Source organism: Etheostoma cragini, chromosome 17, assembly GCF_013103735.1.
Source record: "Etheostoma cragini isolate CJK2018 chromosome 17, CSU_Ecrag_1.0, whole genome shotgun sequence".
Lineage (NCBI taxonomy): Eukaryota > Metazoa > Chordata > Actinopteri > Perciformes > Percidae > Etheostoma > Etheostoma cragini.
This window is the reverse complement of record NC_048423.1, coordinates 8,464,725-8,481,656: the sequence shown is the minus strand read 5'-3', so window position 1 is coordinate 8,481,656 and position 16,932 is coordinate 8,464,725. Positions and strand designations below refer to the sequence as shown.

General features: G+C 40.4%; 2 protein-coding genes across 7 annotated transcripts in view; one reads left to right on the top strand and one right to left on the bottom strand.

Moving 5' to 3' along the window:
* The window catches only part of LOC117960148 (C-terminal-binding protein 2-like), a 63,838-nt gene extending 56,287 nt beyond the window's left edge, over nucleotides 1-7,551 (top strand). For 4 of the 6 annotated variants that reach the window (XM_034897820.1, XM_034897817.1, XM_034897815.1 and 1 more), the window contains 7 exons: nucleotides 152-296; nucleotides 1,025-1,231; nucleotides 1,860-2,074; nucleotides 3,582-3,712; nucleotides 3,926-4,053; nucleotides 4,138-4,270; nucleotides 5,831-7,551. In XM_034897820.1, coding sequence (XP_034753711.1) covers nucleotides 152-296; nucleotides 1,025-1,231; nucleotides 1,860-2,074; nucleotides 3,582-3,712; nucleotides 3,926-4,053; nucleotides 4,138-4,270; nucleotides 5,831-6,014 — 1,143 coding nt within the window. In that variant the 3' untranslated portion in view covers nucleotides 6,015-7,551. Of the gene's footprint in view, nucleotides 1-151; nucleotides 297-1,024; nucleotides 1,232-1,859; nucleotides 2,075-3,581; nucleotides 3,713-3,925; nucleotides 4,054-4,137; nucleotides 4,271-4,575; nucleotides 4,654-5,830 lie in introns of all 6 variants that reach the window. The other 2 variants (XM_034897816.1, XM_034897819.1) reach the window with 2 other exon arrangements.
* Nucleotides 7,552-9,066: 1,515 nt separating this feature from the next.
* The window catches only part of LOC117960535 (ubiquitin thioesterase Zranb1-like), an 18,217-nt gene continuing 10,351 nt past the window's right edge, over nucleotides 9,067-16,932 (bottom strand). Inside the window, exons 4-9 of the mRNA XM_034898478.1 lie at nucleotides 16,562-16,622; nucleotides 15,188-15,434; nucleotides 14,024-14,144; nucleotides 13,589-13,718; nucleotides 11,435-11,664; nucleotides 9,067-10,836 (exon numbers count right to left, since the gene is read on the bottom strand). Of these exons, the coding sequence (XP_034754369.1) occupies nucleotides 10,618-10,836; nucleotides 11,435-11,664; nucleotides 13,589-13,718; nucleotides 14,024-14,144; nucleotides 15,188-15,434; nucleotides 16,562-16,622 (1,008 nt within the window). The 3' untranslated portion in view covers nucleotides 9,067-10,617. The remainder of the gene's footprint in view (nucleotides 10,837-11,434; nucleotides 11,665-13,588; nucleotides 13,719-14,023; nucleotides 14,145-15,187; nucleotides 15,435-16,561; nucleotides 16,623-16,932) is intronic.

Below are 16,932 nucleotides of genomic sequence, written 5' to 3'. Positions count from 1 at the left end.
AGATGATATTGATTAAGAACAATAATGACATTGTGGTCATTAATGCAGATGTCCAGTTTACTTCTATCTCTAACGCCGCTAAGGATTGTTAAGGACAGTCTGATGTATTAAGACCGCAATGATGTACCTTCTCTCCTCAAATGTTCCTCAGGTGTTGAATGAGGCAGTAGGGGCCATGATGTACCACACCATCACTCTGACCAGAGAGGACTTGGAGAAGTTCAAGGCACTGCGCATCATCATCCGCATCGGCAGCGGCTATGACAACATCGACATCAAGGCTGCCGGCGATCTTGGTAAGACTCAGGGACAAATGCAGGCAAAAGAGAAAGAAGATAGATATGAAAGTGAGGCTGCTCAGAAGCAGACAGTAACTATGTGTTGAGAATAATAAACAAGGTGGGGTCATATCTGCCCATAAGGCTCATTCAGTCACCACCGCATGAGAAAAAAAAAAAAATCAACAACAATAATGCATTATGGATAAGGATAGTGCACTTTTGGATGGGTGCCAAACCAAACTCTGCTTGCTATATTGACTTACATAAATAACATATGCAACAGGAATTATTACATACTGTAAACGGAATATGTAATGCTGATTGCATATGCGGAGCAGATGCTCCAACTGATATGAAACTCTCTCCGATTCCCATTTGGCCCCTTCGGCATATGTTTGGTATGAGAGCATGATTTTTTGGGGTAATACATCTTAATACGCTTATATGGATTTTTTTTTGGAGAAATGTTCTTTTCATGGTCATAATTAGCACTTATAATTATCCTCTTATCCTTCCCAGTTCAGTGCAGAGGGCCGTAAAGAAAAATGATTTCCTACCAATTACTTTGAGAAAAAAAAACTAAAGATGAATCTCTCTTCAAAACAGCTATAGTAATTATAAGTAGCTATTATAACTAATTAAATCTGCAAAGCAATTTTTTAGTAGTCATTTCAAGTATCTATGTTATTGTTATCTCTAGCTCCATTGTTTCTTAATTTTCTCTCCCTTCTGACCTTTTCCAGGCATTGCGGTGTGTAATATTCCCTCAGCGGCTGTAGAAGAGACAGCCGACTCAACACTCTGTCACATCCTCAACCTTTACCGGCGGAACACGTGGCTGTACCAGGCTCTCCGGGAGGGCACGCGGGTCCAGAGCGTGGAGCAGATCAGGGAGGTGGCGTCAGGGGCGGCCAGGATCCGAGGAGAAACACTTGGCCTCATCGGATTTGGTAAGATCCTTCTTTCTTTTAAGCCTTAGAGTACAGTACAATTGTTTGGAACTCAGTATGGGCTGCAACAAATACATTTTGGTATTGACTACTTCAGTATAATTTCTATAGTTCAGTCTGTCAAAGGCCATGTAAAGCTGCTGGACTTAGGCACTGTGTGATGTTTTGAGCTCATTGTTAACATCAGAATGTGATCAAGCTCAAAATCACAGGTAATATTATGTTTAGCAGGTTTAGGCTAATGTTTGCTATGTTAAAACCCAGTTAGTGTAGTGGGTTAGCATGCTAATTAGCATGAAACACAAAGTACAGCAAAAAACTTTATTTTTTGTGTGTATTTGTGTGTGGTCATAAAAAAATAATCTGATGAGGAATGTTTTGAACTAGCAATTTCTTTTTTATATCAACGACTAATCAATAATCAGATTTGTTGTAACACATTTTCTGTCAAATAACTAATAGATTTAATCAATCCTTTCAGCGCTAGCACTCATAGGCACATGCATTTTTGCAATCATTACTATTAAGGGATGGTTGCACTGCCCATAGACAGGAGGAGTGTTCAAACTAAGCTGCTAAAATCTGAATTGTCTCTTAGTCGGTGCTTTCTTCCCATGTCCCCCATCAGGTCGCTCGGGCCAAGCGGTAGCAATACGGGCCAAAGCGTTTGGCTTCAACGTGATCTTCTATGACCCCTACCTCCAGGACGGCTTGGAGCGCTCGCTGGGAGTTCAGCGAGTCTACACGCTCCAGGACCTGCTCTACCAGAGTGACTGCGTTTCCCTACACTGCAACCTGAACGAACACAACCACCACCTCATCAACGACTTCACCATCAAACAGGTGGGGGGCCTTTAAGTGTGGAGGAAAGAATGTAATTGTTTCTGTCGAAAATGAGCCTCAAGTGATAAAGAAAACTGATTTTACTATCTCTCTGATAAACTGATAAACCTCAATCGGCAGAAGCTCTTACCTTCCAAAGATTGATGCGCATTCTCATCACTAGGCTAATGATTCCCGGAGATTGGTGGCACAGCTTTAACCCAGCGGACTGGCAGCTGATTTTCCTCAGCCTCAGCCAATAGCATTCCCTGGCTGCCAGCGCTCCTTTGTTGGACTTCCAATTATAGGCTGTTTAAACAACCTTTTAATGAGTGCTAATATTCTCTTGGAGAACAAGCTCAAACAAGGAAACCCAGGCATTTGGAGATCCTCCATTAATAAGAGGGATGAACATATCGTTGGATGGTGGGGACATGTTTTTGTGTTATTGTCACTGTAATGTGTTGGGAAGAGTCACTGTAATCAGTCTGTTCTACCTCACAGTTTTAGAACTCTCAGGTCAGTGTGACCCAAACATGCACGTGTGTGTTGTGTGTAGGAGTCAGTGTGCTCTTGTGTATGTTTTTCACCCAAAATGAGCTAAGCATACTGACTTTAAGGTTGACAAGAATATGAATTTCTTTTGGTAAAAAATGTCAATTCATCATTGGGACCCAAACTGAACACAGTAATCTAAAATTCTTATATTACAAACCAGTAAACATTCACTTTTCTCAGCAGTTAGATTATAGTTATAGTATAAATGTAAACACTTGCCTGTATACTGTATTTGTCAAGTCCATGATATGTTTATGCAGCACGCCACACCTATTGTGAGTTGCCAACAATGCAGTCCGAGGAATGCTACTGACCAGCCAAGTGGGCTGCCAGGCATGCAAGGCATGCAAGTTTGCTGCCTTTGTAAATCAGCAACTAAACTACCCACAGCCTGCACTTTAACCCCCAAATGTAATGGTGTTTTTTTACGCTTTGGGATCAGTCTCCCAAACATGATGAAGACAAGAAATGCTTTTGAGTTATCCTCTTAGTCTGCTCTTGTTCACTGCTGCCACCTGGGGTACATACATTGAACTGCTGGCTAATTTAATGGTTTAATAACTATTTAAAACATGGAAAACTGCTTTAAACCGGAATATGATTTTACTAATTGTGTTATTAGCTGTCAAAAGTGAATCAAATTAAATACAATGTATGTTCATCGGCATCATGATTTGTATACCACGTTCTTGTATACTGTGAATAAGAGCTATTGTGAAGATGACGGGATTAGTGTCGTTTAAATGCCCCCTTTCTTTGAAAAGCCTTTTGTTATATTGTCATTCTTTATATGAAAAGTGTTTGTCTCCTGCCATGTTAGGATTTTTGAAACTGTCTTCCCACGCAACATTGAGCTAATGACAGCACCTCTGGGTGTGCGATCTCAAAGCCACACATTTTGCTAAAAATATTATAGAGATAATAAAATGTGTGTGTGTGTGTGTGTGTGTGTGTGTGTGTGTGTGTGTAGATGCGTCAAGGTGCATTCCTGGTCAACTCGGCACGGGGAGGTCTGGTGGATGAGAAAGCTTTGGCTCAGGCACTGAAAGAAGGCAGGATACGGGGAGCCGCCTTGGATGTTCACGAGTCGGAGCCTTTCAGGTGTTTATGATCACACCTTCCTGTTCTTTTATCCAATGATTCAATTCACAGAGTAAACGTTAGTGTTTATGGCAACAATTACAAAAGAAATAGAGTTCTCCAAATGTCAAGCAAAACTGAGTGATTAAGATATCAAGAATGTCAGTTAGAATAAATTCTTCCTCTTGCATCTCTTAATCACTCAGTTTTGCTTTTCTGTCTTTCATCTGCCAGTTTTTCCCAAGGTCCTCTGAAAGACGCGCCCAACTTGATTTGCACACCCCACACCGCCTGGTATAGCGAGCAGGCATCACTGGAGATGAGGGAGGCTGCCGCCACAGAAATACGCAGAGCCATCACTGGTACGTAGACAACTTTGAACCCATTCCCACTCTTGTAGATTTTGGTTTCTCAGCTCACCGATGTTTAATCTTGCCCTGTAACAGGCCGTATTCCCGACAGCCTCCGAAACTGCGTCAACAAAGAGTTCTTTGTTACCACGGCACCCTGGGGAATGATGGAGCAGCAGCAGCAGCAGCAGCCTCAAGTTCACCCTGAGATGAATGGTGCCGCCTACAGGTAGGAGGGGGATTTATGTGAATGAACCCAGCAGGCTCCTCCCATCGCACAGAGATCACCTGTGTCACATCAACACCTGCAGTAGATGAGGCTTAGGACATGGGGGAGGGGTGGTCTAGATGGTTATATGTATGTTTGACACAATTCTGACTTTCTTTTCCTGAATATTAGGCTGGGTCCTAGTTTTTGTAGCGTATTTATACATAGAATTTGGCCCAAATGAATGAATCCCTTGTTAAGTTTAGGCTCTTCGTCTCTCAGTCTCTATATTGTCTCAACCAGAATGAACTGCTTCTCTCACACAGCCGAGTGAACCAAACCATGGTACAGGCCATAGCAACGGGGGGAATGCAGGACAAATTATATACCTAATTCTCAACCAGGTAAATGACTACTACCACTGCTGGTCCACAGGCCAGGGCAAATGAATTACGTCATTAATTTAAAAAAAAATCCCATTGAAATCTGTAGTCCTTTTTCTGCTTCACACTCTTAACTCACATGTCCTGTAATTGTACCCATTCTACCCAGCATCGCATCAATTCCCCAAACCCCCCCCCCCCCCACCACCACAAACAGAAACCCCGGATCACTCTCATGTTGGACATTTACATACATTTTCAGCTGCATATCACAAACTGGAAAATCAAGAGTAGAATAAGTTGAAGTAAGAAGTATGATCAAAATAATGCAATTAGGTTTTAGTTGTTTAGTTTTCAGTGATAATAGAGGAAGAGGACATGGAGTTACAGGTCATTGCAACTTTCTGTAAAAACCCACAAAAAAACCTGGGATATTATCAGTTGTTTTATTTGAATAAGAGCCCCTGACACACTTTTCCTTTCAGCTCCCTATAATGAAGGAAAGAATGTTCTCACTTACTGGGTACACTGGGTTTCTTGGAAGAGAATTCACTGATTAATTGTTTTAATGTATTTTCTCAATAACACAAAACAGACACAAACTCTATTGACCTCTATTGTATTGAGCAGCAGAGATCTTTAAAGCTGAGCAGATAAACCCAACCTATCTGTTAGCTTAAACTCTTTAAGTAGAAATTTGAAATAATGTTTTGTAATTTAGCCCCTTAAATTAAGCCCCTTAAGCCCCCTCCCCTCCACCAAATTAGGATCTTTAAAATTCTCTTTCTTGCCAAATTTACAAAATTTCTAAATCTTTTGTGTCATAGAGATAATGCTCAGTGATTCCACAAAATCGTTGTCACTATGTTTTGATTCTCTGATATGTTTATTTGTATCCACAAAAGTACATAATTATCTGGAATTTATTTAAATGACACTTTTTTCAGATTTGATTTGGTTTTCCTTAATTTGCAGTTACTAACAAATCCCGCCTAACATCAGGAGCAACAAACATTCAAATATTTAGCTTTGTAGGGGAAATAAAGTATAATTGATGAAGGATCAGCCAATAAGCAGCAGCGGACTTTTTTCCAGGATTTGTCTTTGCCAGTTTTCAGAATAGACGTGGTTACTTTGAGTTAAACAGCTTTTCGTTGGTGTCTATCACGCCCGTTGATCATCTCCTGTCCATCTCCAGATTCCCTCCTGGTGTGGTGGGCGTCGCCCCCAGCGGGATTCCCGGACCTATGGAGGGGTTGGTGCCTGGGGGAGTGCCCATCACCCACACCCTGCCCCCCGGTACCCATCCGTCACAGGCCACCTCTCCCAACCAACCCTCCAAACATGGCGACCCCATGAGAGAGCACATGACAGAGCAGTAGGACTGCTGCTGTAATTGAAAAGGGCGCTACAACCGGCATAAACAAAAATGAAAAAAACCATCCAACTGTACGCTTGACTTCAGCCATCTGAACCTACCAGCAGACTGCCTGCCGGGCAACGGTTCACATGTTTTCTTTTTGTATGAAACCACTACGCTCAAGTGAGGACAGTGGATGTTATTACACACACGAGCTGCCACACTGAGATGGGACTGACCGTCAAATTCATGCTCCGAAGATCTGAAAGGTTTCCTCCTACGTATCGGTTTTTGTTCTTCATTGATGCAAGTGATTTTTTTGTTTTTATCTTTCTTTTTGAGTATATTTTAGGGGAGATTCCTCCTGACTTCTGGGACACGTTGACATTTCCACTTGCAGGATGGAAATCTGACCCGTCCTCCCTGGTTTAAAGGAAGAGCTTGAAAGGACAGTGACTTCATGAACAAGCCGTCGAGCCTCCGCTTCACCTTCCTTGCTTGTCAGTTTCACTCATTTCAGCGCAAATATGTCATTTATTTAGTTTTTCTACTTTCTTTTGTTTTTTCCTATATTATGTGTTTCTGTTGCAAGTGAATGTCCGTTCGTTTCTGTTCTTCAATGTGTGAAAAAAAAAAAAATGGATTTACAGTTACACTCACAGTATGTTTAGCAGACAAGAAACAGCATCTGCTGTCTCTACCAGAGATCTGGACTCCATCTTTGCTCTGTTCTAATTGTCGTGGCTGGTGGCCCTTGAATGTAGAGATGAGACGCGGGGAAGTAGATGTGGTTTCCAGTTCCAGGAATAATATTTTAGGCTTATGAGGTACAAAAATCACCATTTTAAACCAAAAAAAGGAGAGAAAAAAACTGACTGCCATTTGTAGTTAGCTATTGTACGTTAAGTGTGCCACATCAATTAAATATTGTTGTTGTAACTTTTCCAACTATGCTGAACTGAGGTACCTACAAAATTTGATTATTGCCATGACCAGTGTCCCACATACAGTCTGTTTGCATTCAAAGGACCTACAGTACTTTACAGCACCAGCTACGATGTAGGAAAAACAACGAGTATATATCTTACTGACTCAGGAAAAAAATGAACCCTCAAATATGTCCAAACAGAAAAGAAAAATTGGATTTATTTCTACTCATGTCTCCACCTCTTTCTCCATTGTGGTATTATTATTTTTTAAATATATCAAATGTAAGGTTTTTTTTGATGTTCAAGGTTTTCAGTCCTGTTAGATTTGTATTGCCTTGTTAAATGTTCTTATAATCACAGTCTTATGTGAACAACCACACCCTCTATAGTTTCTTCCGTTTTGTTTTTCTGCTCTGATGAAAGCCAGCTGTGGCTCTCGGAGGCATCCTGCCCGCTGTGAACAACAGCAGCCACATCCATCCCTTTAGCCCCATGGCGTTAGCAAGAGACGGCTGCTAGCAGATTGTTTGGTTTTTAGTGTGAGTATTTGTATTTGTTTCTTGTACAAGGTGAAAATATAGCATACAGTGCAGCTGGAAACAATAAATAAAACTTACTGTTCTGATTGATGATGGTCTCTGTTTGCATTTCAAGCAACCTGTGTGATAGTTTTTTCTGGACATGTTTTACAGTAATTTTTAAGATGCTAAGTTTAAGAAGTCTGACTTTAGTAATTGTCAAAATAATATTTATTGTGGAAGAAACATAAAAAGTTAACATTAATGGATTTTGCCACTCCTATTATTTCTCACTTCTATTTGGTAGACAATCATGCACTTACGTTTGGAAAATACAGTTCCCATAATTCTTAGCAGGAAGTGTATTCCGTGAGTCACCTTAGCACAATTTTTGCCTATATTAGTTAACATTTAGGCAATCATTAAAAGTATGCCGAAATAAATAAAACCAGTTTGCAATGTACCAATGGAAGTACAGACAATTATTACTAGATTACTTCCTTGGATACTAAAGAAATCAAATAAACTCAAGAACACTCTTATTATCTTATTTTCTGTTTTGTAAAGTGACTTACGAACAGTTATTTGTGAAGATGATATTAACCTTCCATCGGTCGGTCCAGAGGGTCTCTGTCTAATGGAATTTATCTGGCCATTCAATATTTTATTAACATTTTATGGACAAACAATGAGTTGATGAAAATCAACAGTTTTAAACCTGTGAAAGTTGTAAATGTGTGTAAACAGTTAATATATGCTTTATAACACAAACTATTTGAGTGTAACTATAAAAATATGATCACAGCCAAATATACTGTGTTATCAATCATTTACACAAGCTTTGGATGCTTCATTGAAGTTATAATTGACAAAACATTAAATTCTTCAATATGTCCTTAGAGCTGGTTAAAACAACATTATGGTGTGTTTAAACCATTTCTTAGTTGTCTTTAAACAACTAGTATACTACATCGGATAAAACAAGTGTTAAATTAATTAATTCATGACCTTCAATTGACCTGCTTGTATTATTGTCACAACATGTGAATCCGCTGGAGGGCGCTACAAGCCTAGACACGTGGCGTTGGAGACGTGCTTCATAAACTAGAAAGGAAGACCTCTGCCAAGGCACGTGTTGTCTCCCAATGTCAATGCAGTGTGAAATGTCCCAGACAGGATGTCCTTTTTATATATTTATTCTTTCAACACCACATGACCTATGGCCTATCTCAATGTTAGCAAAAGTGAAAAATAATTTGTGTATCTGCCATGTGGTTCGGACCGCTTCAAAATGTAATCAGTTCTCCCTTGGACCATGATACACCCGTCCACCAAGTTTTGTGATAATTGGGCCAGTAGTTTTTTCATAATCCTGGTGACAAACAGACCAACGGACAAAAACCTAACTTCCTTGGTGGAGGTAATAATAACTGACTTACTGTGAAGGTAACATATTTGACATACATTCACATTTGAAGACAAAAATCTAGTGAAGTGACAGGTTAAGAGATTCCTTTATCACTAAAACAGAATTAACTGATACATGAAATAACATAGTTGATAACTAAGAATATCAAACAGGAAACAGTTTAGTTGGACATTCAAAAAGGTTTTCCTTTATTTTTTTTTCCTTATTTTGCCTGTTCATTGCGTAACACTCTGTATAGTGAAGTCAGGCCAAAATCCACAAACCATCATAGTCACAACTGCAACTATTGCATTAAATACAAAGCAACATACAGGTGATGCTCAAAAACGTGAATGACTTGAATGAAACACCAAAGAGGTTACAGTACGCAATGGCAAGAAAAAAACTAAATGCAAAACATTCACAGCAAAAAAGTAACAACTCGTGTTTTTCTTCTTTTTTTCTGTCAGCTTTGGTTTAATATGTTGCAGTCTCACAACAATCTTAATCAAAAACTTAAAAGATGGTTTCACATAATGACAACAAACAGGCGTTACAGAAGAGGGGAACTGACATGTACCATGAGGGTGACGAAAATGCTTAGAGAAATAAGAAAAATAAGAACAAAAAGGAAGTAGGAGACAACGATGAGACAAGTGTGACCCCGGGGTTTCTGTTGACACTGAATGTGTCCCACACTCGCCTGACCAAAAGAAAAGCACCAGATTTGAGGCATTCACATGAGGTACTTAACCTCACGCAACAACGCAAGTAAACCTTTCACTGATGGTCATGATTGGTTCTTCCCTCACAGCAACAATGTTTCTGTGCAACGTGTCTTCATCAAGGTTGAGAATAATTAACAAAACCACAAAAAGCAGTAAAAATATACAGAAAGCTCTTATTAGCTCATATAAGTTTTTCTAACAATAAATATTTAAAGTAAGTTCAGAGAAGAATAACCACACGCGCGCACACACACACACAACTTCACTCAGTCTGAAAAAAGGTAAACCAAAAGATCCAACATTAATGTTTATGTGCTAAAACTTAACGAGTGTAGATTGGACTTGTAAAGGGAAAATCTCCCTTTTCAAGAACTTCATATATGACCTTTATTCAAGCAATGATACTGTATTTATATAGAAATGTTTTAATAAATGTGCAGTGCTAAGTGATAAGGATTAAAGTAATTTATTGTTACACAACCTCTGGTTTTCTATAGATATATTTATTGGCTTTGTCCCTGCCCATTCAAAAAAAAAAAAAAAAGCTAAATAAGCCAACTCTTAAATGGGACAAAAAAAGGATTGAGAAGAAGTGTGCTTTTGTCAGTGCCCACACTGAACAGATATAAAGTGTTGATTTGAATCATTGCTGGTATATTTCCTTATATTCTCTTTTTTTTTTTAAACAACCACATGCATTTACATCTATGTATTAAAGATTCCTTTTTTCCTTTATATTTGAAAATCAAAATCCAAAGGGCATTTGCATTCGTAAACCTTTATTCTCTCCCCAAATCTGTTTCGCAGCAGTTGAGTTTGTCGGTCTCTGGTTTTAAGTTAAAGTCCGAGTTCCTGTGCGTGCTAAAAGAGTAGCAGTGTCTTCAGTCAGATGTGGTAGGTGGGTGGGGGCTCGTGGTTCCCTGTTCTCTCCCGAAGGCTTTCACAGTTTGTCCGTGTCCGTTAAGGAAAACAAAATTAAAGAGAACTGCAAGAGGGAGGAGTCCCGCCCCCCGCAGACAGCCTCCCACCCGCTTCAGTTTTGTCACTCGTCATCATCGTCTTCCTCCTCTTCGCCGTCAGACAAAGAGGCGCAGGGGCGGATCTGCCGGTAGCCGTCTAGCCATTTCTCCACCATCTGGGTGACAAGTGGGTGGTTGCGACGGCGGGAGCTTTTCTGAAGAGAAACCAAAACCCCGCCCTCCGTCACACAGCAGTCCAGCCACTCCCGCAGCAGCTTCTCCTGTTGCTCTTCATTACCCATCTGAGGGACAAGGGGAAACCAACATGGTCATTAGAGGGAGCATTATCACTGGTCTAAACACAGGAAGTCATGTTCTCCTGCTGAAGCTCTGTCTCTCTTGAACCTGTGCGGACACAGATGAGACTAACCTCCTGCAAGTAATGTGATTTCATGACTGTTGTCACGACCCGGTGTGAGCCGAGCACAGATGTGTTTCCCATGCTCAGATTTAAATGATTTATGGCATAACGTGTCATACTGAAATTTGGGAAATGCATAAAATAATATACTTTTCTCATTACAAACAATAACAGAAAAGGAAAATCATTTTAAAAAAACGTCTTAGCTATCTATGATTATTTGATTACCAACGTTAGCTCAAAACACCATTCAGGGGACAGCCTTTGTTGTGTTTGATGCTAACTTGTAGCCAGCAGTGAACAAACTTTGTGAAGTAGGTCCATCTTTACGTTACAGAAGTCTCTGGTTAGCATCTTGTAGGCTACTGCTCAACTCACATCTGCATTCGACTCGGTGTAGTGACACCCGTAACAAAACACCAATTGTAAGAGAAATTATGAGGATAAACAAGAAATGGTGTAGGCACAGTGGTCCTTACTTCCTGTGCTGACAGGAAGTGAATGTGAAGCAGCTTCCTCTCGCTGTCCACTAGCGGCAGGAACGTGACGGTCACGTCATCGTCTGTGTTGAGGTTGGCGCCCGCGCCGCGATTGTCGAAGCCGTCGTTCTCCATGGCCACCAGTGCGGAGAAGTGGCCCCGCGTGTAGCCCAGAGCAATAGGGCTCTTCCAGCAGAAACTTTGCTCCCACAAAAGGGGCAAGTACACCCCTGGAGAGAGGAGGAGGAGGGAGAATGTATTTTAGTCATTTTTCAATTGTTTTCCAAGAAATACATTATCTAAATTTACAAAAGGGGTAAAGTAAGAGATATTATATGGTATGAGATTATCCTTTTTTGAGTGTAATTTTACGGTTGCTATTACAGTCTTGAGCTTAAATAGCTACAGTAATTCAGAATGTATGTATTTGACAAAAAATTAGGTGACTGCATTTATATCAAGTGTGATGAATCATTTTACTGTGAAGCAATTTTTTTAGAATTGTTTTCTCACTCTTCCGTGAAAAGACAGGTGCACTGCACCGTTTTTCTTGTTCAAGGCGCCTTGATCAAGCCAATTGCATCTTTTTGTGGTTCTTGTTAGGCCACCATAGAATCACCCATCTTAAGCCAATTGTGAAGTTAAATGACGGCAAAAAAATGCAAACCATAACTCTTTGAACAAAACCCTTCACTCTCATTGAAAACAGTTTAAAAAGGCCAGGCTGCTAAATTGCCCTGTCTGATCGGGGCCTAAATATATTGATGCAAACATTCCACCACTGGAAAGGTTGAAACATTGTCAACGTTAACTACAGAAGGGCGTACTGGTTATGCACAAAACAAAGCAGAAAACATCTGCTCATATTTCACACTCCTTCAGTTCCATAATACACAAAGCAGCTCTCACAACACATGGCTACTTCTGTAACGACACCTTGAATAAGAAGCCTGTCTGTTTTGCTACTCTGTTCCTCCAGTAACCACTGTGCTTTTACTGGGTCCACTTGGTCACCACTTCAACTAAGTTCCCCTCCCCTCTCTATAGGCGCCCATAAACACGTCTCCCTCTGTGTGCTTTACATTGGCTCCTGGAAACTGTAAATCAGGGATCCATCAGGCAGGCTTTACCGCAAGCAGTTGGCCATTACAGAGCACTTTCATTGTCTCCTGTGCAGCATCACTCAGCCGACTAACTGAAAGGCTGTTTTTACTGCGAGGCATAAACGTAGACCTGCTCTCCACGCTCACAGGATTGTTTCTGATGGTTTACAAAAGTTTGTGTGCGCAGGTGCGTGTGTACAACACTTCACAGCATCTACGTGTGCTCCTATGCAGTGGTAGAATGTACAGTACATTTACTCAAGTACTGTACTTGAGGACCTATTGGAGGTAGATGTATTTTATACAACTTTCTACTAACTTTCTACTCCACTATATCCCTGAGAAACATATTCTACTTTTTATTCCACTAAATGTTTCTGACCGCTATAGGTGACAGTTAATTTATCATACCCTTCGTGTCCAGTGAAAACAATGCATCTCTACACGTGGTTATTTTCAACTGAGGATGCGCTAAACTTAGGGACAAAGTGTTCCTTTATACATTGAGAAAATTACACTACTTCTTCAGCTAAATAAATAGTTAAAACCCTTCTTGGATCAGTTGGAAATTGCATTGTCACAAAGCTGAAAACAGGGCTGTTTTTCTGACACCATTAAAAGTTGACTTTTAGAAATACGTGGTTGTCACAGAACAGCATATACAGAAGTTAAAATAAGGAAACCTTACAGCAGTAAAATACAATATACACATTGATGCAGCATACATAAGAATCCAAAATCATCACATTTGATTGTAATAAAACACTGAGCACTTTAAGTACATTTTGCTGTGTTGTGTTCTATTTTGAGTAACATTGTACTAAAACACCCCTTAAATGAAAGACATTAGCCTAATACATGTTGTAAATAGAACTTACTAACAGTTCCGAGTGGCAGTTATGTCAGCTATGTAAGCTATGTAGACACATGCAGACTGGAGCTATTTCACAAAGGGAATCTAGTCGTTTTACGGCCACTGGAATGGAGCTGCACTCAACATTTAATGATCTTTAACCCAAACAACTTTAGTCCAAACAGTCAACTAACTCACCTTGAAAACGGGTGTACCCAAGCGTCTCTCCACGGAAACTTTTGTAATACTTCACTCCATAGACAATAATAGGCCTACGAAGTATGTGTGCAAGAACAAAAATGTGGGTCTGCTCCAAGCTGGATCCTGGCTGCAAAAGAAAAAGTGTAAGTGTAAACAGTAAAAAACTCACAATTACTGTGCTTTCATTCCCAGATTTAATAAGAGATATAATAACAACCTGCCCACACTCCTTAGGCTATGAGGTCACATGGAGCAGTGAGAGGCAGAGAAGTGCTGATGACAGGCAGGATGCACTTTCAAAGGGCATTACAGATTAAGTATACTGCAGTGAGAGCAGTAAAGCTTCTTGCATAATTCATACATCATAAGTGTGTCACATTTAAAGCACATCAGGCTCATGTCCTCCATATTTATGTGGGTATGTGCATGTACCTGACTAGCCAGGGAAAGGATGAAAGCCCAGTCTTCTTGCCACTGTTCCTCCCGAAGCGAAAAGTGCAGGCCGAAGCTCTGGGAATACCACGACTCCCACTCCTTCCAGCGCGTGTAAAACCTGCAGACCACACATGCGCACACAAGCACACACAAGCACCCAAATGTTTTGTTTGTTGACATTTACTGACCTCTCTGTGCAGAAGGGTGTGTGTGACTGACATTCATTGCTGTTGTGTTTAAGGTTGGATGGATATTACTCTTTATGTCCAAATAGTAATTTTTCTCACTGCAAACCCACAAGTTCTAGGAAATAGACATGCGTCACACTGGGTTGCTCAAGTAGAATCGGTTGCAGGCCTTAAATTGTTCAAGTGCTTCTAATTTTACACTCAAGTAAGAGTTTATTAATCTCCTTTAACATTTGTGTCTGACTTTTTTTATCATTATTATTGGTCCTGAGACACGTTCTCATGTCTCGGCATATTGTTTGTAATCTTGAAACATTTGTGAGAGTGGTCTAAATCCCTAGTCAAAGCCTCTCATTTCTAGATCAAAGTCTTAGATCTCTGCCTGAGCCGGCAATCCAGACTTTGGATTCTTGGTATATATCCAAACCTCTAAACCATGTGTTCCAATTTCCAACAGTCATGCAATCCAAAAGGGAACCAAAGGTAACTTGAAACCAATAAATGACAAATTTGAGCTCTTTTGGTGTCCTTGAGCAAGACACTAAGACTCAACCTGTTCATGTTTTGTAAACATTACTGTGTTAAACAGTGGGCTAAATTAAATGGATAAACATGGAAGGATTTGCTCATGCTTCAATGGTTGAGACCTCAATGTAAAAACACCTATGTATTCAGTCTGCAATATGCTGTACATATAAAAAACGCAGTATGTTTACCTTAGCCAAATTAATGTACTAGCTTATTAAAAAGATTTGCATGTGGGCACCAATCTATCCAGCACAGCTGAGGTCAGTACTAGGGAAGTGAAGTCTACTATTGACGTGTGGTGCTTCATGCCTTTCAATCTTGTAAAAACAGTATGAAAGTGCCTAAGACTAGGTGCAAATCACTCATACTGTACTGTAGGTTGTGTTTGAAGGGACTATCACACACGTGATATATGTACTGCTAGTCTGCATTCTGCAGGTCATACCAATGAGAACAGTCATGCAGGCTGTCGTGGAGGGTCTTGCGGAGGACTGAGTCTTTGTCATAGATGCCCCATGTAGCCTGCAGCACGGAGTCGAGGAGACAGTCCCCAGCCGTGCGATTCCACAGGGCGTACAATCTACTGTCCAACCTGGTCCCGAGTTCCAGGGACCAGTTAATTATGGGAGACTCCTCTTCCAGTTCTAAACAAGAGGGGAGGAGAAGTTGAGCATTGGATCTCTTTGAAAAACCTCAGTGGTACTAACTTTTTTACCTCAAAGAAAACACCTTTTACTAAGAAATGTGTGAGGGTTGTATAAAGGCCATAGAGGGGTTTCCACCCCACCCCCCCATTTTGCAAGATAGGGATGGTATATGACAGGACTGTTTGGGAGAGTGTGGTAATGATTACTCACCACCTGTGAAAATAGATCTGACATAACAATGTTTACATAGGCCTGCATGGACACCACAAAACCAGATGCCAATGTCAGGTTACGGCGGGAATTTGATCAGATATACAGTGTTCAGTTAGCTCTTCCTATACATGCTAATATTAACGGCAGAAATATATTGCAGAGCGCAGTTAAAAGGGAAGCAAAGTAAAAAGGATAATTATGTCTATTTAAGGATAAAATCCATGTAAATATCACAACCAGCAAACAGGTTGTATTAGCAGGGGCCTAACAACTCTGCTCTGACTAAAGAAAAGGGATCAGTACACAGGAAGACTTCTATCAATGAGATACAATTAAAAACAGGGAGGCTGAAGAATATGCATGCCTGGTTTCCCTTTGCATCTTCTGTGTTTGTGTGTGTTCTATAATAAATGTTTATATAAATAAAATATAATAAAAACAGGTATTATTGATGATGCGTCCATTGAACAGGTCAAAGACATTCTCAGGAAATTACACAACATTCTGTTGGATCATTAGCTTTTTTGGCCTGCCAGGTTCTTAAAAATCCCATTTGTGTGGAAGACACACACACACACACACACACACACACACAAAGTGTTCACCAAGCAAAAGGTGATATACTTGGTGAACTGAAGACTTTTGGAAATACAACAGGCAAATTGAGATCATCACTCTGGAAGAACAATTTTGAGGTGGTACAGAACAAAATGAGCTGCCAAGAGAATAAGTTAACATTCAAAGACAAAGTCTGAAAGGGATGAGAAAGTCACTGTGATGCAGCAAGAGAATAACACCCACAAGACCAAATCATTCAACCATTGGTACGAAAAGAAAAAGATGTCTGTGCCCAAGAGGAGATCTCTGATGGGGACAATGTCCAACAACTTACAGGTGACTTGGGAGAGAGGTTCCAAACAGAGGGGTCAGACTATCAAGGTGCTTGCATGGACCTTTACTTGATGCCTTGAAGAGGCTGAACAGAGCCTTGCTCAGTAAGACAGAACAACGTCCAATGAGCTGCAAAGAAGATAACCTGACATTTGAAGATGTGTCCACAAAAGGACAAGGCTGAGAGGGTAGAGAAAGTTACTGTGATGCCTGGAGCCTGATTTATTGGTACAAAAAGAAAATGATGTTGGCACCCAAGAGGAGCTCAAGATCTCTGAGGGAGACAACGTCCTCCAACAAGAAACATGTGAATCGGAAAAAAGCTTCCAACAGAATGTTCAGCCTGTCTAGATAGGCTAAACCTGAAGCTGTTTGAGAGTCGTAACAAGGTTGCGAGCAATATAGTGGAGCAGCTTAAAATGCCTTATGAGCATATGGC